The following is a 19,612-nucleotide window of genomic DNA, read 5'->3' on the forward strand; positions in this document are numbered from 1 at the left end:
TTAGCATTTTCTGCACAGAGGACGCAGTTTCCCTTCACAGAAGCCACTTGGTCTTACATTTATCAGACCCGTGTCCTACATTGTCCTGTTACCTTTTCATTCATGCAGTTTGTTTGGGGGTTTTTTTCTGAAATTAAATTTAGACCCAAATAAATGTTGGGTCTATCACATGCAAGGTCAGGAGGAAGATTAGCTGACGCCAGGTGAAGTATTTTCCAGCTATACGGCCGGCAATGAAAGGTCTGTTTGTGCAGGCCCCAGTGAAACCCTTTCTATCGAGCTTCGGGAGACATGTCCTGGGCCTTACTTTGGGGAATAGTTGCAGACCAGGTATACTGCGTTCTCCCAGATCTCTCCCCACACGTTCATCCTCTTGCACACGTTCACCGCACAGCCCACTTTGGTGGTTGTGGCCCAGACAATCTGGAGATGGAAAAGATAGGTAAGAAAAACATTATTGACAGCAGTCTGTTCATTCAGGTCTTGTCCTAGGACTGTGTCTCGCAGCTTATGGGCCTGATGGGATGTCAGGTCTAGGCTGCTGCAGAACCTCACCGAGATCAGTATTTCACTCAATATGTCACTCGGGTATATTCAATTAAGGCCGAAACTGCCGCCTTGTCGAAAAAAAGACGGCAGTTTTCGACTTTTTCAGGTCGGAAGGGGTTCCGACCTATTCAGTCCCCAGCTTTTTTTAATCGACAAGTCGGGGAATTTGACTTGTCGGAAAAAAGCACGTGGATCGGCGGTATAGCTGCCGATTCACGTGCTTCTGAGGGAAACGGGGCCAAATTCAACAGGTTTTGGCCCCGTTTACGACCATCTCAGTTCGACTTAAAAAAAAAATCAAACTGAGATGAGGGGCCTGAAAGGAGGAGAGGGGGGAGAGCCGCAGGCAGACGGGGGACAGCAGCGCTACAGCACAGCGCTGCGGGAGGATGTGGCACAGCCGCCGCTCACGGCAGCGTCCACCCGGCTCCAGCAAGTGAGGTCCCGCTTGCTGGGGCCGGGTGGACGCTGCCGTGAGATCTGGCGGCTGTGCCACATCCTCCTGCAGCGCTGCTGTCCCCCCGTCTCCCCGCTGATCTCCCCCCTCTCCGCTCCCTCATCTCAATTCAACTTTTTTAAAGTCGAATTGAGATGGGCATTGAATAGCCCTTGTCGGATCCGTTCCGACAAATGCATGTCGGAATGGATCCGACCTCAATTGAATATACCCCATAGTATTTCTGCAGCTAGGTCAGTTGCTGGATTTGTGACCAGTGACAATCCTGCAGTAATACACATGCAGGCTCACATTAAGCAGTTAGCAAATCTGTGCCTCTCCATCTGTTGGGGAACTACAAGTCTCAGCTGGACAGCACTCAGGTGGCTAATGCCGCTGTGGACACAGGATGCCTGTGCTGGGCCTTGAGAGGCAGGACACTGGTACATACAGAGGGAGGGGCTGTCTCTTACCTGGGTGTAATGGGTACACATGGGGCCAGAGCATCTTTCTGGGCAGTAGGGGTTACACTCATGGGGGTAGGGGTACGTGTAATCCTTCACTTCATCATACCAGGACTGGACATGGAATGCAGGAGATCGATACCTTTAAACCAGAAAGAAAAGGCAATGAGAATAGATTTCTGTAGGTTACAAGCTGAAGAGGCGGCAGCGCTATAACAATATAGTGACACATTGCAGTCCGCCACATGGCGCATTACAGTCATGAGATTTCCAAACAGTGATGTATGCAGTCCTGGATTCATGGGCTGCCGAGATTGGCAGAGTTCTCAGGCATCCCTGTTTTCCAGGAACAGACCCGTCACCCAATCTTCCTGCATGTTTTATTTAGTGATAATCTGTGTCTCAGACAACATGGCGGGTACCTCGCTCGTGCCTCATGCCTCATGTCACAGGTCCTTACTGAGTTAATAGGCTGTATACTCAGGAATATGAGACATGGGCACTAAGAGGTGGGGACTGTGACGTGAAATAACGAGTGGCCATCTGATAATACCGCCTCCAAGTAACACTCACCTGCCCCAGTGCACTGCCAGGTTCTGCCCAATGGACATGAGCAGGTTGGCAGGTCCGTGCTCCCACATACACTCCTCAGCCCAGGCTTCAGATGATCTCTCCAGCTCATCGTCCCACGTCTACACATGGAAGAAAGAATATGTTATGTGCTATTACAGACAATACCATATACATCTGCGCAATTCCTGGAGAGGCAGAACACGGCCGGGGAAGCGTAGGCACAACTGGGCATGTGCACATACGCAGATAAGCCTGTAAGGGGGTGTATACAGTGCAGTGCTAATGTGACCATAGGAAATAGTGACTGACACACTGATTGGCTGATAGTGTATTGACCCCTCCCACTGATACTGCCGCTAATTCATTAGCGTTGCGGCCCCATTGTATGGAGACCATTTATTTACATCACTCAACTGACCTTTGCAATCATTACAGAGAATTTCTAAAAAGGCAAAATAGATTTGGGGTGTTTGTGTTTTATATTGAAAATACAATTTCACATTTATGAATAATGGTCAAGATGTTATTCTATATAAATAGGATAACTGCAGATGTGTCCGCAAACATCTTCGCTGCAGACGCGCCAAACAAAGCGCCACCTGGTACACCAACACATACGCAACGGGATGTGACTAGGATGCAGCAGGAGACTCTGCTAATTAATGTGATATATAACGCTTGTATATTGGGGGTCATTCCGAGTTGATCGCTAGCTGCCGTTGTTCGCAGCGCAGTGATTAGGCTGAAAATCGGCATTTCTGCGCATGCGTGTGCACCGCAATGCGCACGCGCATCGTACGGGTACAAAGCCCGTTGTGGTTGTGCACAGGTTCTAGCAAAGTTTCCAGTCGCAGTGACGGCCGCAAGAAGATTGACAGGAAGGGGGCGTTTCTGGGTGTCAACTGACTGTTTTCAGAGAGTGTTTGCAAAAACGCAGGCGTGGCTGAAAAAACGCAGGCGTGGCTGGGCGTTCGCTGGGCGGGTGTATGACGTCAAATACGGACACAAATAGGCAGAAGTGATCGCAAGCGCTGAGTAGGTTCAGAGCTACTCTGAAACTGCACAAACTGTTTTTGCAGAGCTCGGCGGCACAAGCGTCCGCACTTCTGCTAAGCTAAAGTACACTCCCCAGTGGGCGGCGGCATAGCTAGATAGCGAGCGATCAACTCGGAATGACCCCCATTGTGTGTGACTGAGTCTCTGAATCTACACACAGTGCTACAATGTAGCGCCCATGGCTTTTTACTATACCAAGTTCTGTTGTGCTTCATATACAGACTCACTGACGCTCAATATATCAAATAAATCAGCGCAGTCTCCTGGTGCATACTAGTTGCGACTTAGACGTAGTTTTGGAAAACATAAAAATAAATTGCCCAATGATAGCGGAGTTGCACTGAAGCTGGCGGCTCACTCATGCCAAGAATCTTGAGCTGGATGTGTGAGGATGCATCTGTATGTACGCGCTATTAAGCGGAATTTGTAGTCTTAATGTATCCCTGGTGCAAATATTAACAGGGCTGATTCAATTGCAGGCGATAGGGGTTATTCAGGTTTCGAGCAAACCAAAAAAGCACAATAATGGGCAAAACCATGCTGCACTGAAGGTGGGGCAGATGTAACACGTGCAGAGAGCTTTAGATCCTCATCTGACTATTATTACAAGGATGAGTGAATCTATGAATATAGCAGTCTCTTCTTTGTACCAATGCTTACACAGCCAGGAGAGGGTTAAAGAAATCATTAAAAAGATCATTCAATTTAAGATAGAATAAACCTTATTGGGTTTAATTTAGAGTTCAGTTTTAAAATGTAACTTGTGTACATCCAAAATGCACCTGTGCATCCCTTTCTTTCACCCCCTAGTGCCCCTACATTCATTCTCTCTCCCAGTTCTGCTGTTTCCGTCTCTTCAATATCTCACCCATGAGGCTAATATATCTGATTTATGCCCTTGTCATCTCCCACTTGGACTACTGCAACCTCTCTCCCTTATCCTCAGTGCCGCAGCTCATTTTATCATCCTATCCCCTCATGACCCTAAGTTCCTTCAACGGCTCCAATTCCCCTACAGAATCCAGACTATGATCATTACCCCAACATTCAAATCACATAGCTTTTCTCTTTTCATCTCTAAGTTCAACTCAGACCACACTCCTACTTGCTCTTTACGTTCTTCCTGTAAGTGTCCCCTTGCCTCTGTGCTGATCACCTCTTCACACTCCTGAATCCAAGACTTCTCCTGTGCTGCGCTCTTCCTCTGGAACTCCATCCCCCTAGCAGACTGTTTTCAACATTCCCAGAAAAGGCACCTGCTCATCACACTCTTCTCTCTCATCTCTCTGCCCTCCCAGCTATGCCTAGACTACTTTAATACGAGCAAGGCCCTCCACCCTCTTGTTCTCTCCCTGCACTATCCCCATTTTCCATGCATGGTCTACACTCATAGTCTATTGTGCTTTCTGTACTGGGTCATTGAGTGATACCGGTGGTTTTACTGTTGCTCACTTTGTCATCTTATTATTTCACTTTTTAATTTATCCCCCTTCTCCTTATGTACTTTTTTTTTTTACAGTGAATTGGTTTTGTCTCATTTTATTTTCTTACCCAGTACAGCGCTACAGAGTCTTGGTGGCGCCATACAAATAATAATAATAATGAAAAAAATTTCTGTGGCTGTATTTTGAATTGCATATGCCTTAACACAAGAGAAGTTTTAAATCTAGTCCATATAGTAGACACAACCGACGCAAACATGTGGCCTACTGTCATCATTCATTGCCCCAAGCCAGTGAGAAGTGAAAGACGTGTGATAGCCAAAATTGGAGGCAGGCCATCACAGGTCAGGGAACTGATCAGTGACTTTTGCTATCCTTCTTGTTTTACTGTAGGGGTCACATTATTCCTTGTAGAACATATGCCAGTAGCAAACCTAGCAATGTGCTGGCGTGCAGTGACACCAACCTCCAGGTGACACAAGTGACATCACTACTCTTCTGATATAAGGTTATATTTGCAACTGTGACATCACTACTCTCCATAGTGTGTGTGTGTGTGTGTGTGTGTGTGTGTGTGTGTGTGTGTGTGTGTGTGTGTGTGTGTGTGTGTGTGTGTGTGTGTGTGTGTGTGCGTGTGCGTGTGTGTGTGGATAGATAGATAGATAGATAGATAGATTAGATTTTGCAGACACTTGATAGACATAATATGTTGGCTGGAAGGTAGAGGCTGGGTGAATCGGCTTTACCCCTTCCCATCAGAGGGAGAGTAGTCTTGGCTGGATAAAAGTGCCTTATTTTTCCATACAGTAAACACTACATCTCCAGCATATAGCTTTTTCTTACATAGAGTTTTGGCCGGGATCCACGCACTTGGAGCAGGGAAAATATACAGGATACAGCAGAAGCTCTGAGGCTGTACAGTCCTGTCTGAGCGATTAAGTTTTGGTGTATTTCATCACAGCGTATCCTGTCCACATCTGGCTCCCGGTGTCTGATGCCAAGCACCTCAGCTACAAATGGAACACTATCCCAGCTACAATAAGAGAGATAATCCAGCTATAAGGCTTCTGATGGATGTCTTCCACCAGTTTCTGTTCTGTACTCCTATTATGTTGCACGCCGCAATTAGTGCGCCCTGACAAATGATGCATAACTAATATGCAGACTCTATTTTCACTGCTAAGATGTTTTATTTTAGCGATGAATACAAAATAAATGACAATTTTTTTATTAGCACTCGTGCGAATGTCTGCTGTATTCACTTTTCTCACCAACAGTATGTCTGTAACACGTGTCACATCATTAGAATACTGCACCCACAGGATTAGACCAACCTACAGCCAGAGCATTAGAATATCCACAGAACTAGACCAACCAGCAGCCAATTAGAGCATTCACAGGACTAGACAAAGCTGCAGCCAATCAGAGCATTTGAATATTTACAGGACTAGATCAAGTTCTAGCCAATCAGAGAATTAGAATACTCGCAGGACCAGACCAATCTGCAGCCAATCAGAACATTAGACCATTCTTAACAAGAGATCAAGTTGCAGCCAGTCAGAGCATTAGAACACTCACAAGACTAGACCAACCTGCAGCCAATCAGGTCATTAGAACACTCACAAGACTAGACCAACCTGCAGCCAATCAGGTCATTAGAACACTCACATAACTAACTAGACCAACCTGCAACCGAAGCATTACGACTCTTGCAGAACTAAAAGACCAGCCTATAACCAATCAGAATGCTAGAACACTCACAGCACTAGACCAACCTGTATCCAGGGCATTACAATACTCACAGGACTAGACCACCCTGCAACTAGAGCATTACAAAATTCACAAAAAAAAGTAACAGACAGAATCACATTAGTCTCTGTAATAATGGTGTGCTTAGCGCCTCTATATAACGCCAAACTCCTGTACCGTATGAACTCTCAGACGTATGTGTCTAACAAGGCATTAGACAGATCAGCCAGGCCCAGACGCAGCCTTGCCTAAATTTGGAAGTGCCATGAAAGCTTTTCATTTTTTTTTTATTAGAAGGACAAATATTTCACGATCTGAATGTTTACGTTGGCAGAGATTGTGAGACAGGCAGAGTGCTCCTAATTTATTGCGAGTTGAAATGATGTACTATATAGGACACGACCGACCTACGGCCACTCCGCACTCTCCCAAAATGCTCTCTCTGAAGTCACTTCAGGTCACATCCATTCGGACCATGAAATCAGGTCCTCAGGCTGTAATTTTCATGGCAAACATTCCGGGTCCGTCTGCCAGCTCTTCCCTCTCCCTGTACTTTTCCACAGTCCTAGAATGAGGTCCTTTCTTGCCCATCTGGTACCTCCGCGGGCAGAGAAGTTACCTGCAATAAACTCCTTCTGGCTCCAGTTATTTATCACCTAATCTATTTTAACTACTGGAAAGGGACGCTCCGTATAGTAGCTGGATGGAAACTGTGTGTGCATGTATATATATATATATATATATATATATATATATATTGTCAAAGTCAGAAAAATGTCTCAATGCACGTTGCCATATTTGCACCGCACACTGGTCCGTGCTGCGCATGCGTACGCTCTCCCGTGGAAGCGCATACCCGCAATAGCGTGCACTCGCACGCGCAGTATGCGCATTTACGGTAGAGTTTATGTGATCGTAGCGTGCGACTCATTAGTTACAAATGTTCACAATTAATGTAGTTTATAGATCATGATCCCTTTGATAGTTTCTGTAAGTTTGGTTAAAGTATAATGTCCCAGAGCTGAGGAATCCCTCTTTGCATCGTACGAAGGGTTTAACAGGAATCATACAGCAGTGTTTGGTACCCATCGGAAGAGTATTTGATTAGCAATATTCCGGTGTTGGTTTGGAGCGTATTAATCGCTCGTGCGAATAGTTATGGACATAAGAAGTTTATGTCCATTTCTATGATTTGCACATACTCAGGTATGCGGCGGGAAACCCAGTTTCCCACCCACCTGAGCTGTTGGAAATCGTCACAGCCCACCTGTATGAATCACCCTATGACCTTTTGTTATGATGCAGGGCCGAATTCCTTCGGCCAATGGACAATGGGATTGTAGGACCAGGAGATTGCATTGTGTGTGGAGCATAAATAGGCAGGCCGACCACATCCAGCTCTCACTCTCTCATCAACGGTTATCTGCTGATAATCGGGAGCTGGATATCGAGGCGCTGGCGATCATACCCTTTGTGCGTAAGTTCTCTCCATAATCATTGTCTTTCTGCGAGCCAATCTCTCTCTCTCTCTCTCTCTCTCTATCTCCCTCTCTCCTCTTTTTCTCTTAAATACCTTATAGTATTATAGTATTGTATCGTATTGCATTTAGGTCAGTGTAGTATTGTCTTTTTGTATTTATTGTTTAGTTCTGTGGTTAGGAAGTCTCTGTTATATTGTAGTGTATCATATGTACTGTTATCCCCTTTTACAAGTATATAAGACATAATACAGTTAATAGGCCTTGGAAACCTAAACCAGTATCTGTGTATTTACTATAGTGTTAAGTGTTCACTTGAGCGTCGGTGACGCTCAAACAGCTTTGTAGATAGTCAGGTTACACAAGGTTGCATTTACACCCTGTACTCACATTAAGGTATTCTGTGTGTTTCATCGGTATAAGGTTTAACATAAAGGTATAGTGTTGTGAGCGTCTGCACCGCTGGTGACCTCCTCGTGGTCTCTAGCGTATGCTACGTTACAGCGAATCTTTCCCCTAGACATAACCAATAACGTGTCCTGTGATCACTGGGCCGTGAGCGAACGTGACGCTTGAGCGTCTCGCCTACGGCTGAGCGATCGTTACGCAAATAGCGTATCATTACGGTATTTCTTAAGTAAACAGCGTACAGTGTTCTTAGCTTCATAAGGGTTGTTTATATGACAAAGGAATTTAGCATTGTCAATATATATACACACACACACACACACACACACACACATATACATAACCTACATGTAATCAGCTAGGTATATTTTCTCTCTTCTAGCACATAAAACAGGCATGTCCAAACTGCGGCCCTCCAGCTGTTGTGAAACTACATATCCCAGCATGCCCTGACACAGTTTTGCTGTCAGAGAATGCTAAAGCTGTGTCAGGGCATGCTGGGATGTGTGGTTTCTCAACAGCTGGAGGGCCGCAGTTTGGACATGCATGACATAAGACATTCTGGATGGAAAAGCTAATTTATGAACACATTTATGCTGGGTACATACCATGCTATATATAGTTTGTTATATCGACAAGCGGTATATCATGAGTACATCAGCAGGGGTGTACACTAGATGTGTCTGTGAACAACATAATTTGCAAACAATTTGCGTCAGCTCTGCAGAACAGCCGACGCCTCTGGCTGCGTCTATAGCCGAACGCACAGTAGGCAGCAGCAGCAGCAGCTATTGAAAATGACATTACAAAGTGGGCGGGCATATTTAAATGACTTTACTTCTAGACATAAGGGTCGGCGGATTGGTATAAGATTGTTTGTGCAGACACCTTGTTAATCGTTACATTGGGCGTCGGATCAGCCGGACGGCCTATCCGTCGGCCAGGTGTGTACCCAGCCTTACAGTACATTTAACATCTACTTGGTTGGCCAGTGTAATTTGATATGTTACACTTTGATGTCAATAAGACAGCACCCCCTAGTGGTCACATTATTGTGGAATTGGTAGAATTTTTTTTCTCACTTTACCACGCAATAAGATTGTCACTAGGATGCCCCCTACTGTACATACATTAGCCACTGGCACTATAGAATATAGGATAGGCTGAGGAACAACATACATAAGCACTAATGGGAGGCTCGCTCTGTTGCTGATAATGAATGGCAATTGATGTTTATATCTCTACAGTAGCACAACAATTATCCCCGCTAAGCGAGGGGAGAGATTGCCTGGATAATGGGAATCATGGTCAGTCTACAAATGCAAGAATCTATCATAACTGGAGTAAATATTCCATGTATTACTTAGAGAAACTGCGTCTGTATCAGCAGGAAAGTGGAATAGGCAGTGATGCAGCCATACACATACACAATGACCACATGCAGCCTAGCTCGCAGCACAATACGGAGGAATAGAATCAGGGTTACTATATGACGCGGGAAGTGTCGGACTGGGGCATGTAGGGCCCACCGGGAGGATGCAGTGGTAGGGGCCCATGTTTAGAGGTGTGGCCAGTCTGCAGAGGGGGTGTGGCCTGCCACCTCATTGGTTTGACCAACGATTAAAGAGTGCAACGTCTGGGCCCTTTCATAAATATATACAGTAAATTCAGCTGCTGCATGCATGATAATGTACCAGAATACTTATCAGCAATACACTCTAGAAAATACACTACAGTCCAGTATAAGGTAACATATGTATAATGTATAATTCAAGTACACAGTCTGGAACCTGATCCTTAGAGCAGAAGGTGGGCCCCCCAGGCAGTGGGCCCCACCGGTGGTTTCCCATGTACAACTGTGGACCAGTCCAAGCCTGGACGCAGGATAATCTGGGTCCTGCTTTATGGCCAATGAATGTAGTGCTGCGCACTCAGGGTAGACTATGTAACATCCACAGGGAGAATCATGGAATCATGAAATATTCCAACGCTTTGAGAAATGTAAATTGGAGAACAGTTGCTAGAATGAATGTCGTCAATGTTACATAGAGTCAGCTGTACGCATTAGTGACATGAAGAATTAAAGGTATCGAACACCTTAATTTATTATCTCACACAGGCCCACAGCATTACTTACTATAATAGGAGAGAGAGAGATCTTTTCATGTGTTTAACTCAAACCTTAGTGGCGCCATACAAAGCAATGAGCATAATACAGAGGAAAGCCTATATAAAGAGAACATAAAGCCACTATTTGGCATTATACATGGAATAACTCCTCTGCAGCAGACTACCATGATAAGAAGGAGGGACTGTGAATGATTGACAGCTAGGCAGCCCTGCGTTACAGGAATGAGCAGTGTAGATTGGTGGATTTAGACACATGGGGAGGGCAGTGACATCACAGAAGCTTACTGCGGTCTATCTTTCTGACCTGCACCAAACCCCATCTGGTCACTTAAAGATCATACCTCCAATTATCCTGATTTAGGCGGGATGGTCCTATTATGAGTGCTCTGTCTAATTGGGGACATTTGGGAAGTACGTCTCCAGTCATTGCTCCTGTACATATGCAGAACAGTGGTCAGTGGTTGGCCAAGTACACCTGCCCCTGTTGCACATGGAAGTGAACCAGTCATTTTGATGGAAAGGGGTTAAGTCGATGCTAAACATGGTCTTGCTCCCATCATAACATAGTCTCGCTGTCTGTGACCCAATTTAATTAATCTCAATGGGAAGTATGTGTAAAGATGGTAATGGTGTTCCCATTTCCGAGACTTTGGGGGACATGTACTAAGCAGTGATAAAAGTGTGGAGAAGTGAGCCAGTGGAGAAGTTGCCCATGGCAACCAATCAACACTGACGTAACATTTCTAATTTGCATACTCTACAATTGTATGGAGCAGCTGATTGGTTGCCATGGGAAATTTCTCCACTGGCTCACTTCTCCACTTTTATCACTGCTTAATACTTGTCCCCCTTTGTCTCATGTTCCGGTGACTGGTGTATGGTCCTTCGGCCCACACTGTCAGCTAGTAGATATACGGCAGGTTTGGCCAGGCCCATACACTGGTCACCTGATGGCACTATGCAGCAATGTCCAGCAAGATATAGACACATCTTCCACCTGTCCATCTGAATGGCTCCAGTTTAGCCAGGACACAGGACACCATGGATTTCCCATTAGCCGTACATGTTACAATGAAATCGGAATCTGGTAGGCACAGTGCTCCCCATTGCTACTCTGTATAAATATACAGCATCAGTGGCAAACGCAGGATTTGCATGGGGGGGTTTCCAGAACTGGGCGGAGCCAATCACGGGGGTGAGGACTGAGGTGACGCAGTATATGTTGGGTCCGTAAAACTAGTGTGTCTGTGTGTGTGTGTGTGTGTGTGTGTGTGTATATATATATATATATATATATATATATATATATATATACATATATCTACACATATATATACATATATATATATATATATATATACACATGTATATATACATACACACACACATACATATACACATATACATAGCATATTAAACATATATATATATATATATATATATATACACACATACAGTACACATATATATATACACATGTATATATATATCGTGTGTGTGTGTGTGTGTGTGTGAGTGTTTATATGTATGTATGTATATACATGTGTATGCACATGGATATATATGTACTATAATTAAAATAAAGTAAACTTTTATTGCACTTACAAGTGCCACCAGGAAGGCAGCAGGCTGCTGAGGACGCTAGACAGCCATTAATAATACTCATGCATTTAGTGGAGAGGGGTTTCTGGGTGCTCGGAACCCCCCCCCCCCCCTCCCTGGGTGCGCCACTGAGCATATGATTCACTGAAGATTTGTAGAAAAACAAGGGGAAAAATAATCCTTCCTTTACATAATTTATATGTGTTACTCTGAATCTCGGAAAGAAGGGGACGTTTTAGATTGTTAGCTCTGCAGTTAGGGCTTCCATGTCCCATGTTTTCCAGGACAGTCCTTGACTTTTCCACTGAAAAGCTATAGAATATTTATATCCTTAGAATTTAAGTAATGGGATTATTCAATCCCTCATGGAAAGGGCAGCGTTGGGTGCACCAGACAATATTAACATCTAGAGGACGCAAAATCTACGGTACATCCATACCAGCAGACCCTGAATATAGTGTATTTGTAGTGTACGCCAGTAAATAATCGTGTTACATTGTAGCTAAATAAATTTCAAGCTGCAGTTTATTTTAGAAAATTATTTTTCTTCAACAGATTATAAAACCCTTTCATTATAGCAAAATCCCTTATAAACCACGAGAAAAGCACTTTCAGCAGTCTCACATATAAATGGTTCCAAGTAAACAGAGACGGATAATTTCTGCACTTATGCTGCGCCAATCCAAATACGCTCTACTGTCCAGTTCCGCCTGTGAGTTCTGGCCTAAATTCTGGTGAAGCCGGGAAGAGTAAAAGCCTCTGTTACCAGAATAGAACCTGTTTAGCATTACAGAGACAAGGACAGGATGCTAAACAGCTGGGAGAGAGGGGGGAGCCACAATTGGGGGTCTGCGCAGCCATCTGGATAAAGTTCCCTCAAACAATCTCCCTTCTCGGGCATTTCAGAGAATCAGGTGCGGATGGATTTCCCGTTAGCCCTCTTTCTTTAGAAAATAAACATAACACCTAACGTAGGATTCATACCGGAGAACCAGTGTATCCAATAAACAGTATACCGTTAATAAGAATAATACAGAGTCTGGATTACAAGTCATTCATTTAGTATAGTCTATTTTCCTTTTATATCTTAAATATAGGAGTCCTAAACCCCCGACATCAGGGATTCCCTACCACGGTTCTCAAGGCACACTAGCAGTCCAGGTTTTAGTGATATCCCTGCTTGAGCGATGATGGTTACATCAAAATAGCTGAGGTACTAATTAGGTCACCTGTGCTCAAGCATACCTCCCAACTTTTAATATATCAGAAGCAGGACACATCTGCACGGCGAAGCCGCGCCTGCTTGAAAGGGGCCATGGTCTTTGTAAACGTTTGTCACATGGTCTCTGTAAACGTTTTTGTCACTGTGGGGGCATGGCCAACTGCCCCTATCCCCCCCCCCCTCCCCACAGCAGGACACTGCAGTTTGCGGATGAGACAGCGGGACAGTCCCATAAAAACGGGAATGTCCCACGAAAATCGGGACTGTTGGGAGGTATGGCTTAAGTATGCCTATCCTTGAAACCTGGACTGTTAGAGGACTGTGGTTGGGTACTACTACTAACAAGTCTTTTCCCGCTGACTGTTCATGCTGCCAAGCCGCAATAAGCACAGACATCAATGGAGGGGGGATGCCGTTAATATACCGGCTGTCAGGATCCCAGCGTTCAGGATACCGATGCCAGAAACTGGTCAAATGCCGATGGATGTAATACCGACCGCAGCCCAGTATTCCCACTCGGGTGATGGGTCCACGCCACCACCAGAGTGGGAATATTGGGGGTCATTCTGACCCGATCGCACGCTGCAGTATTTCGCAGCGTAGTGACCGGGTCAGAACTGCGCATGCGCTGGCGCCGCAGAGCGCCAGCGCATGGCCGCCCATCGCTGCGCTACGATCGCTTCTGCCTGATTGACAGGCAGAGGCGGTCGATGGCCAGGAGGGGGCGAAACGGCTGCGTTTGGCCGCCGTATCGTGGGCGTGGTCCGGCCAATGCAGGCGTAGCCGGATCGTGCGGGGAGTGGCCCGAAGCGGCTGCGTGATGTCACACGCAGCCACTGCGGGCCGGGGAGCGATGAGTAGCTCCCAGCCAGCACGCTAAAGCTGCGCTGGCCGGGAGCTACTCTTGAAGTGCAAAGGCATCGCCGCTGTGTGATGCCTTTGCACTTCTGTGGGGAGGGGGGGCGGCACAGACATGCGGGGCGGACTAGCCCTGTGCTGGGCGTCCCCCCGCATGTCTGAGTTCATGAACGTAGCTGTGCTAAATTTAGCACAGCTACGATCAACTCGGAATGACCCCCATAGCCCGAAGTGCGGCGAGCGCAGTGAGGGGACTCGCTGCCAGGATTCAGGCTGGCGGGATGCCGCTGTCGGTATACTGACAGCCAGAATCCCATCAGCCGGGGTCACGTATGTATTCCCAATGGGGGCGTCATTAGTATTTTCCCAGTGCACCCACAGAGATATGATTGACAGCAAAATCACTACATTCAGAAATCGCCTGTGGCCCATCCACCGAGTTCAAAGCGGAATCAGATTTTCAAGTAAGAAAAAAAAAAACATCAAATGTTAATGTGCTCCACATCTGTCACAAAGCTCGCCCGGCTGCGGGAGGATGGGGGGAGTAGTCCACGCACTGGTGGAATGAAGGTGATGGATAAGGCTCAGGCTGTCAGCATGGAATTATGATCTCAGCGTTTGTGAAATACTTGGTCATAAATCATCAGATCAAAGTACAAATTGATATCTCTGATCTTGGTAGAGTGGTCCCTAGACCCCAACGCACAAGAACATGGTATATAACACACGAAGGCCACTTACGCCACACCTAGTTCAGGTGGAACTTATAATGTCGCCAACACCTTCACTTCCAATGACTGATTACGGGATGAGGCGCAGGGTGACACCAGTCTTCAGCACAGTGACTGACCGTGTGAGTGATATAAGGGCCTCCTAACTACCCCACTAACTCTCCCAGTCACCGTGCTGCTGACACACATTACAGGAAAGGTGCAGGTGACTCAAGCTGGCCAGTGACTGGAGAGAGGTGGTTTGGTGAGAACCAGAATGGTGTCATAAGAGATGAGCCTCTCATGGAACAGTCCTGTACTTTGCTCACCAGCACCTGTCCCCTGTATGCCCATACGGGGGCACTCCAGTGACTTTCCCTTCTCTACTTTGAGCACCCCCAATACCTGTCTGTCATTCTCACTGGTCTGTCTCTCTCCGGCCTGAGCAACATATAGCTGTATTCAGCGCATGTTTGCCACGAGTGGTTGAAATTCCGGGTCACTGTGCCACTGGCATCAACCTACAAGGACACTGATGTATACAGACAGTGTCGGACTGGGGCATGCAGGCCCACCGGGGGCATACAGTGGTAGGGGCCCATGTTAGGGGTGTGGCCAATCTGCAGAGGGGGTGTGGCCTGCCACCTCATTGGTTTGACTAATCATTAGAGTGTGCTACATCTGGGCCCCTTCATAAATATATACAGTAAATGCAGCTGCTGCATGCATGATAATGTACCAGATTAATAACAGATTAATAACAGCAATGCACTGTAGAAAATACACCATAGTCCAGTATAAGGTGACATATGTATAATGTATAATTCAAGTGCACAGTCTGGAACCTGATCCTTAGAGCAGAAGGTGGGCCCCCAGGCAGTAGGGCCCACCGGTGGATTCCCCTGTACCCCTATGGGCCAGTCCAAGCCTGCGGACACTGGAAATGGATTCACACAAGAGGTCATTCTCTCCCTACTACTCTACCCTGCACACTGGACGTTCTCATCACGTTGTACTCACCATATACTCCATGTTGGAAGATGAAGGATGGACTTGGCCTCGGAGCTTGTTGTGAAGCTGCAATATGTCCTCCTTATCACCCCTGGAAATGGCTCTTCGGCTTCTGGAATGAGGAGCGCTGTCCCTGTATTTACTCAGCAGGTTCTCCAGAAAGGTGGAATTGTTCAGGAACTGGCAGTGACACTGATCCACAAAAAGTAGGACACCGAGCGACAAAGTCCACGTGAAAGACAAACTCATGATGAGATGCTGGCGTGCTGTGCGTGGTTCTCGGCCACAAATTCCGCTCTGCTATAAAAAAAAAAAACAACAACCAGGAGAAGACATGAGACAATGGTCAGGAGAAGAGGACGCAGCTGAATTACATTCACATTGGCCCCCATTTATCAAGCCTTGGAGAGTGATAAATAGCACAGTGATAAAGTACCAACCAATCAGCTCCTAACTGTCATGTCACAGGCTGTGTTTGAAAAATGACAGTTAGGAGCTGGTTGGCTGGACATTTATCACAGTGCTATTTATCACTCTCCAAGGTTTAATAAGTCTGGGCCAGTGTATGGTTTCATGAAAAGGGTTCCAACGTGGATGAGTTGTCTGGAACAGATAATGGGGGTCATTCCGACCCGATCGCTCGCTTCAGTTTGTCGCAGCGCAGCGATCGGGTCGGAATTGCGCATGGCAGCTTTCGTTGCCTAGCGATCGCCTCTGAGACAGAGGCGCTCGCTGGGCGGGAGGGGGCTGAATGGCGGTGTTAAGCCGCCATTTAGGGGGATCGGTCCGGCCAACGCAATCGTGGCCGGACCGTTGGAGGGGGCGGGCCGTAGCGGCTGCGTGACGTCTCGCGCAGCCGCTGCGGCCAGCGGCAGCGACAATTATCTCCCGGCCAGCAGCAGGAGCTGCGCTGGCCGGGAGTTACTCCACAAATACAAAGACATCGCCGCTGTGCAATGCTTTTGTATTTGTGGGGGGGGGGGGGCGGCACTGACATGCGGGGCGGACTAACCTGTGCTGGGCGTCCCCCCGCATGTCTGAGTATCTGATCGTAGCTGTGCTAAATTTAGCACTGCTACGATCAACTCGGAATGACCCCCATTGTTTTCTAGTATACAATATTGTGGCAATCAACTGGATAAATAATGCAAGGCATTCATTCTATCTGCATGTTGCATGTTCTTTATTAATTGGTACTCATATCATTGTCTTTGCTCATTGGTAAATACTATAGTACACATTAAACTAGAGTCATCTGATACAAGAGGGCAGGGCCTCTTTGTTGTGTGCATATTTGTGTTGACATATACTTAACTAGTTAAATGCTAAACCATCTCTTAAGTGAGTGTTATTGTACACGATATCATCACATGTCTTAGTCACCAAACTTAAAGGTCAGGCTGATTTGACTGCAGGTGCATGTTGTTTACTATAGCTCTATAAAAGGTTCTGAATGTGCCCAAGTCTGTCATTATGTTACTGGAGTGTCACGTTGCTGTATGCAGCACAACTCCATTTTCATCATTTCGGGGACGTGCCCACAGAAACTCTACCCTCATTGCCAGCTCCTCTTCAGTGACTAGGAGCTGAGCACTGCACAATGACATACAGTGCAGCACCCGGCTCCTAGTCAGAATGTCAGGTTCCTGTAACACTGATACAGAAATCCACAGACTGAGGGTTATACAGTGAAGGAGCAGGGTCACCAGCAGCACAGAGTAGAGATGTCAGGCTTCCGTCACACTGATATAGGAAGCCACAGACTGAGAGTTATATAGTGGAAGGAGCAGGGTCCCCAGCAGCACAGAGTAGAGATGTCAGGCTTCCGTCACACTGATATAGGAAGCCACACTGATATAGGAAGCCACAGATTAAGTGTTATATAGTGGAAGGACCTGAATGTCTGTGCTGCTGGGGGACCCTGCTCATTGCACTATACAGCTCTCAGTCTGTGTATTTCTGTATCAGTGTGACAGCAACCTCACATCACTACTCTTGGCTGCTGGGGACCCTGCTTGTTCCACTATATAACTGTCAGTATGTTTGATATAATTACATTTAATACAGGGTTAAGGAATGCTAGGATTACATGCATTATAGAAATAAGGAATGCCAGAATCACATTTATTACGGCAATAAGGAATGCCAGGATTAAATGTATTACAGGGATAAGGAATCCCAGACCAGGACTACATGTATTACCGGGATAAGGAATGCCAGGATTAAATGCATTACAGGGATAAGGAATCCCAGAATCACATGTATTACCAATATAAGGAATTCCTGGATTACATGTATTACCAGGATAAGGAACGCCACAATCACATGTATTACCGGGATAAAGAACGCCAGGATCATATGTAGTACAGGGATAAGGAATGCCAGGATTACATGTAGTACAGGGACAAGGAATGCCAGGATTACATATAGTACAGGGATAAGGAATGCCAGGATTACATGTAGTACGAGGATAAGGAATGACAGGATCACATATAGTACAGGGATAAGGAATGCCAGGATCACATGTAGTACAGGGATTAGGAATGCCAGGATTACATGTAGTACAGGGATAAGGAATGCCAGGATCACATGTAGTACAGGGATAAGGAATGCCAGGATCACATGTAGTACAGGGATAAGGAATGCCAGGATCACATGTAGTACAGGGATAAGGAATGCCAGGATCACATGTAGTACAGGGATAAGGAATGCCAGGATTACATGTAGTACAGGGATAAGGAATGACAGGATTACATGTAGTACAGGGATAAGGAATGACAGGATTACATGTAGAACAGGGATAAAGAATGCCAGGACCACATGTAGTACAGGGATAAGGAATGCCAGGATTACATGTAGTACAGGGATAAGGAATGCCAGGATTACATGTAGTACAGGGATAAGGAATGCCAGGATCACATGTAGTACAGAGATAAGGAATGCCAGGATTACATGTAGTACAGGGATAAGGAATGCCAGGATTACATGTAGTACAGGGATAAGGAATGCCAGGATTACATGTAGTACAGGGATAAGGAATGCCAGGATCACATGTAGTACAGGGATAAGGAATGCCAGGATCACATGTAGTACAGGGATAAGGAATGCCAGGATTACATGTAGTACAGGGATAAGGAATGCCAGGATCACATGTAGTACAGGGATAAGGAATGCCAGGATTACATGTAGTACAGGGATAAGGAATGACAGGATTACATGTAGTACAGGGATAAAGAATGCCAGGACCACATGTAGTACAGGAATAAGGAATGCCAGGATTACATGTAGTACAGGGATAAGGAATGCCAGGATTACATGTAGTACAGGGATAAGGAATGCCAGGATCACGTGTAGTACAGGGATAAGGAATGCCACCAAGATTACATGTAGTACAGGGATAAGGAATGCCAGGATTACATGTAGTACAGGGATAAGGAATGCCAGGATTACATGTAGTACAGGGATAAGGAATGCCAGGATTACATGTAGTACAGAGATAAGGAATGCCAGGATTACATGTAGTACAGAGATAAGGAATGCCAGGATTACATGTAGTACAGGGATAAGGAATGCCAGGATTACATGTAGTACAGGGATAAGGAATGCCAGGATTACATGTAGTACAGGGATAAGGAATGCCAGGGTCACGTGTATTACAAGGATCAGGAACGCCAGGATCACGTGTATTACAGGGATAATGAACGCTGGGGTAGAGATGGCAGCTGTCCTAGAAGTGTATGTAATTTATCACAGTGACAACTAATAAACCCCAAACCGCAGATGACGCACAGGGACGTATAAACCAAAGCCGTCGCACCATGAACCCCTGGCCAGGTGTTACAGATTTACTCATCCATAGCGCCTGCGCTGCCAACCAGGGCATTTACACCGCAGGAACATCATTCATTACTCGCAGGGAATAAC

General features: G+C 46.0%; 1 protein-coding gene across 4 annotated transcripts in view; it reads right to left on the reverse strand.

The window, feature by feature from the left end:
- CRISPLD2 (cysteine rich secretory protein LCCL domain containing 2) overlaps window positions 1–19,612 on the reverse strand; it is a 92,966-nt gene that overhangs the window by 26,236 nt on the left and 47,118 nt on the right. For 3 of the 4 annotated variants that reach the window (XM_063945696.1, XM_063945698.1, XM_063945699.1), the window contains exons 2-5: window positions 15,698–15,988; window positions 2,023–2,141; window positions 1,459–1,591; window positions 308–423 (exon numbers count right to left, since the gene is read on the reverse strand). In XM_063945696.1, the coding sequence (XP_063801766.1) occupies window positions 308–423; window positions 1,459–1,591; window positions 2,023–2,141; window positions 15,698–15,937 (608 nt within the window). In that variant the 5' untranslated portion in view covers window positions 15,938–15,988. The remainder of the gene's footprint in view (window positions 1–307; window positions 424–1,458; window positions 1,592–2,022; window positions 2,142–15,697; window positions 15,989–19,612) is intronic. The other variant, XM_063945697.1, reaches the window with a different exon arrangement.

This window comes from Pseudophryne corroboree, chromosome 11, assembly GCF_028390025.1.
Source record: "Pseudophryne corroboree isolate aPseCor3 chromosome 11, aPseCor3.hap2, whole genome shotgun sequence".
Taxonomy (NCBI): domain Eukaryota; kingdom Metazoa; phylum Chordata; class Amphibia; order Anura; family Myobatrachidae; genus Pseudophryne; species Pseudophryne corroboree.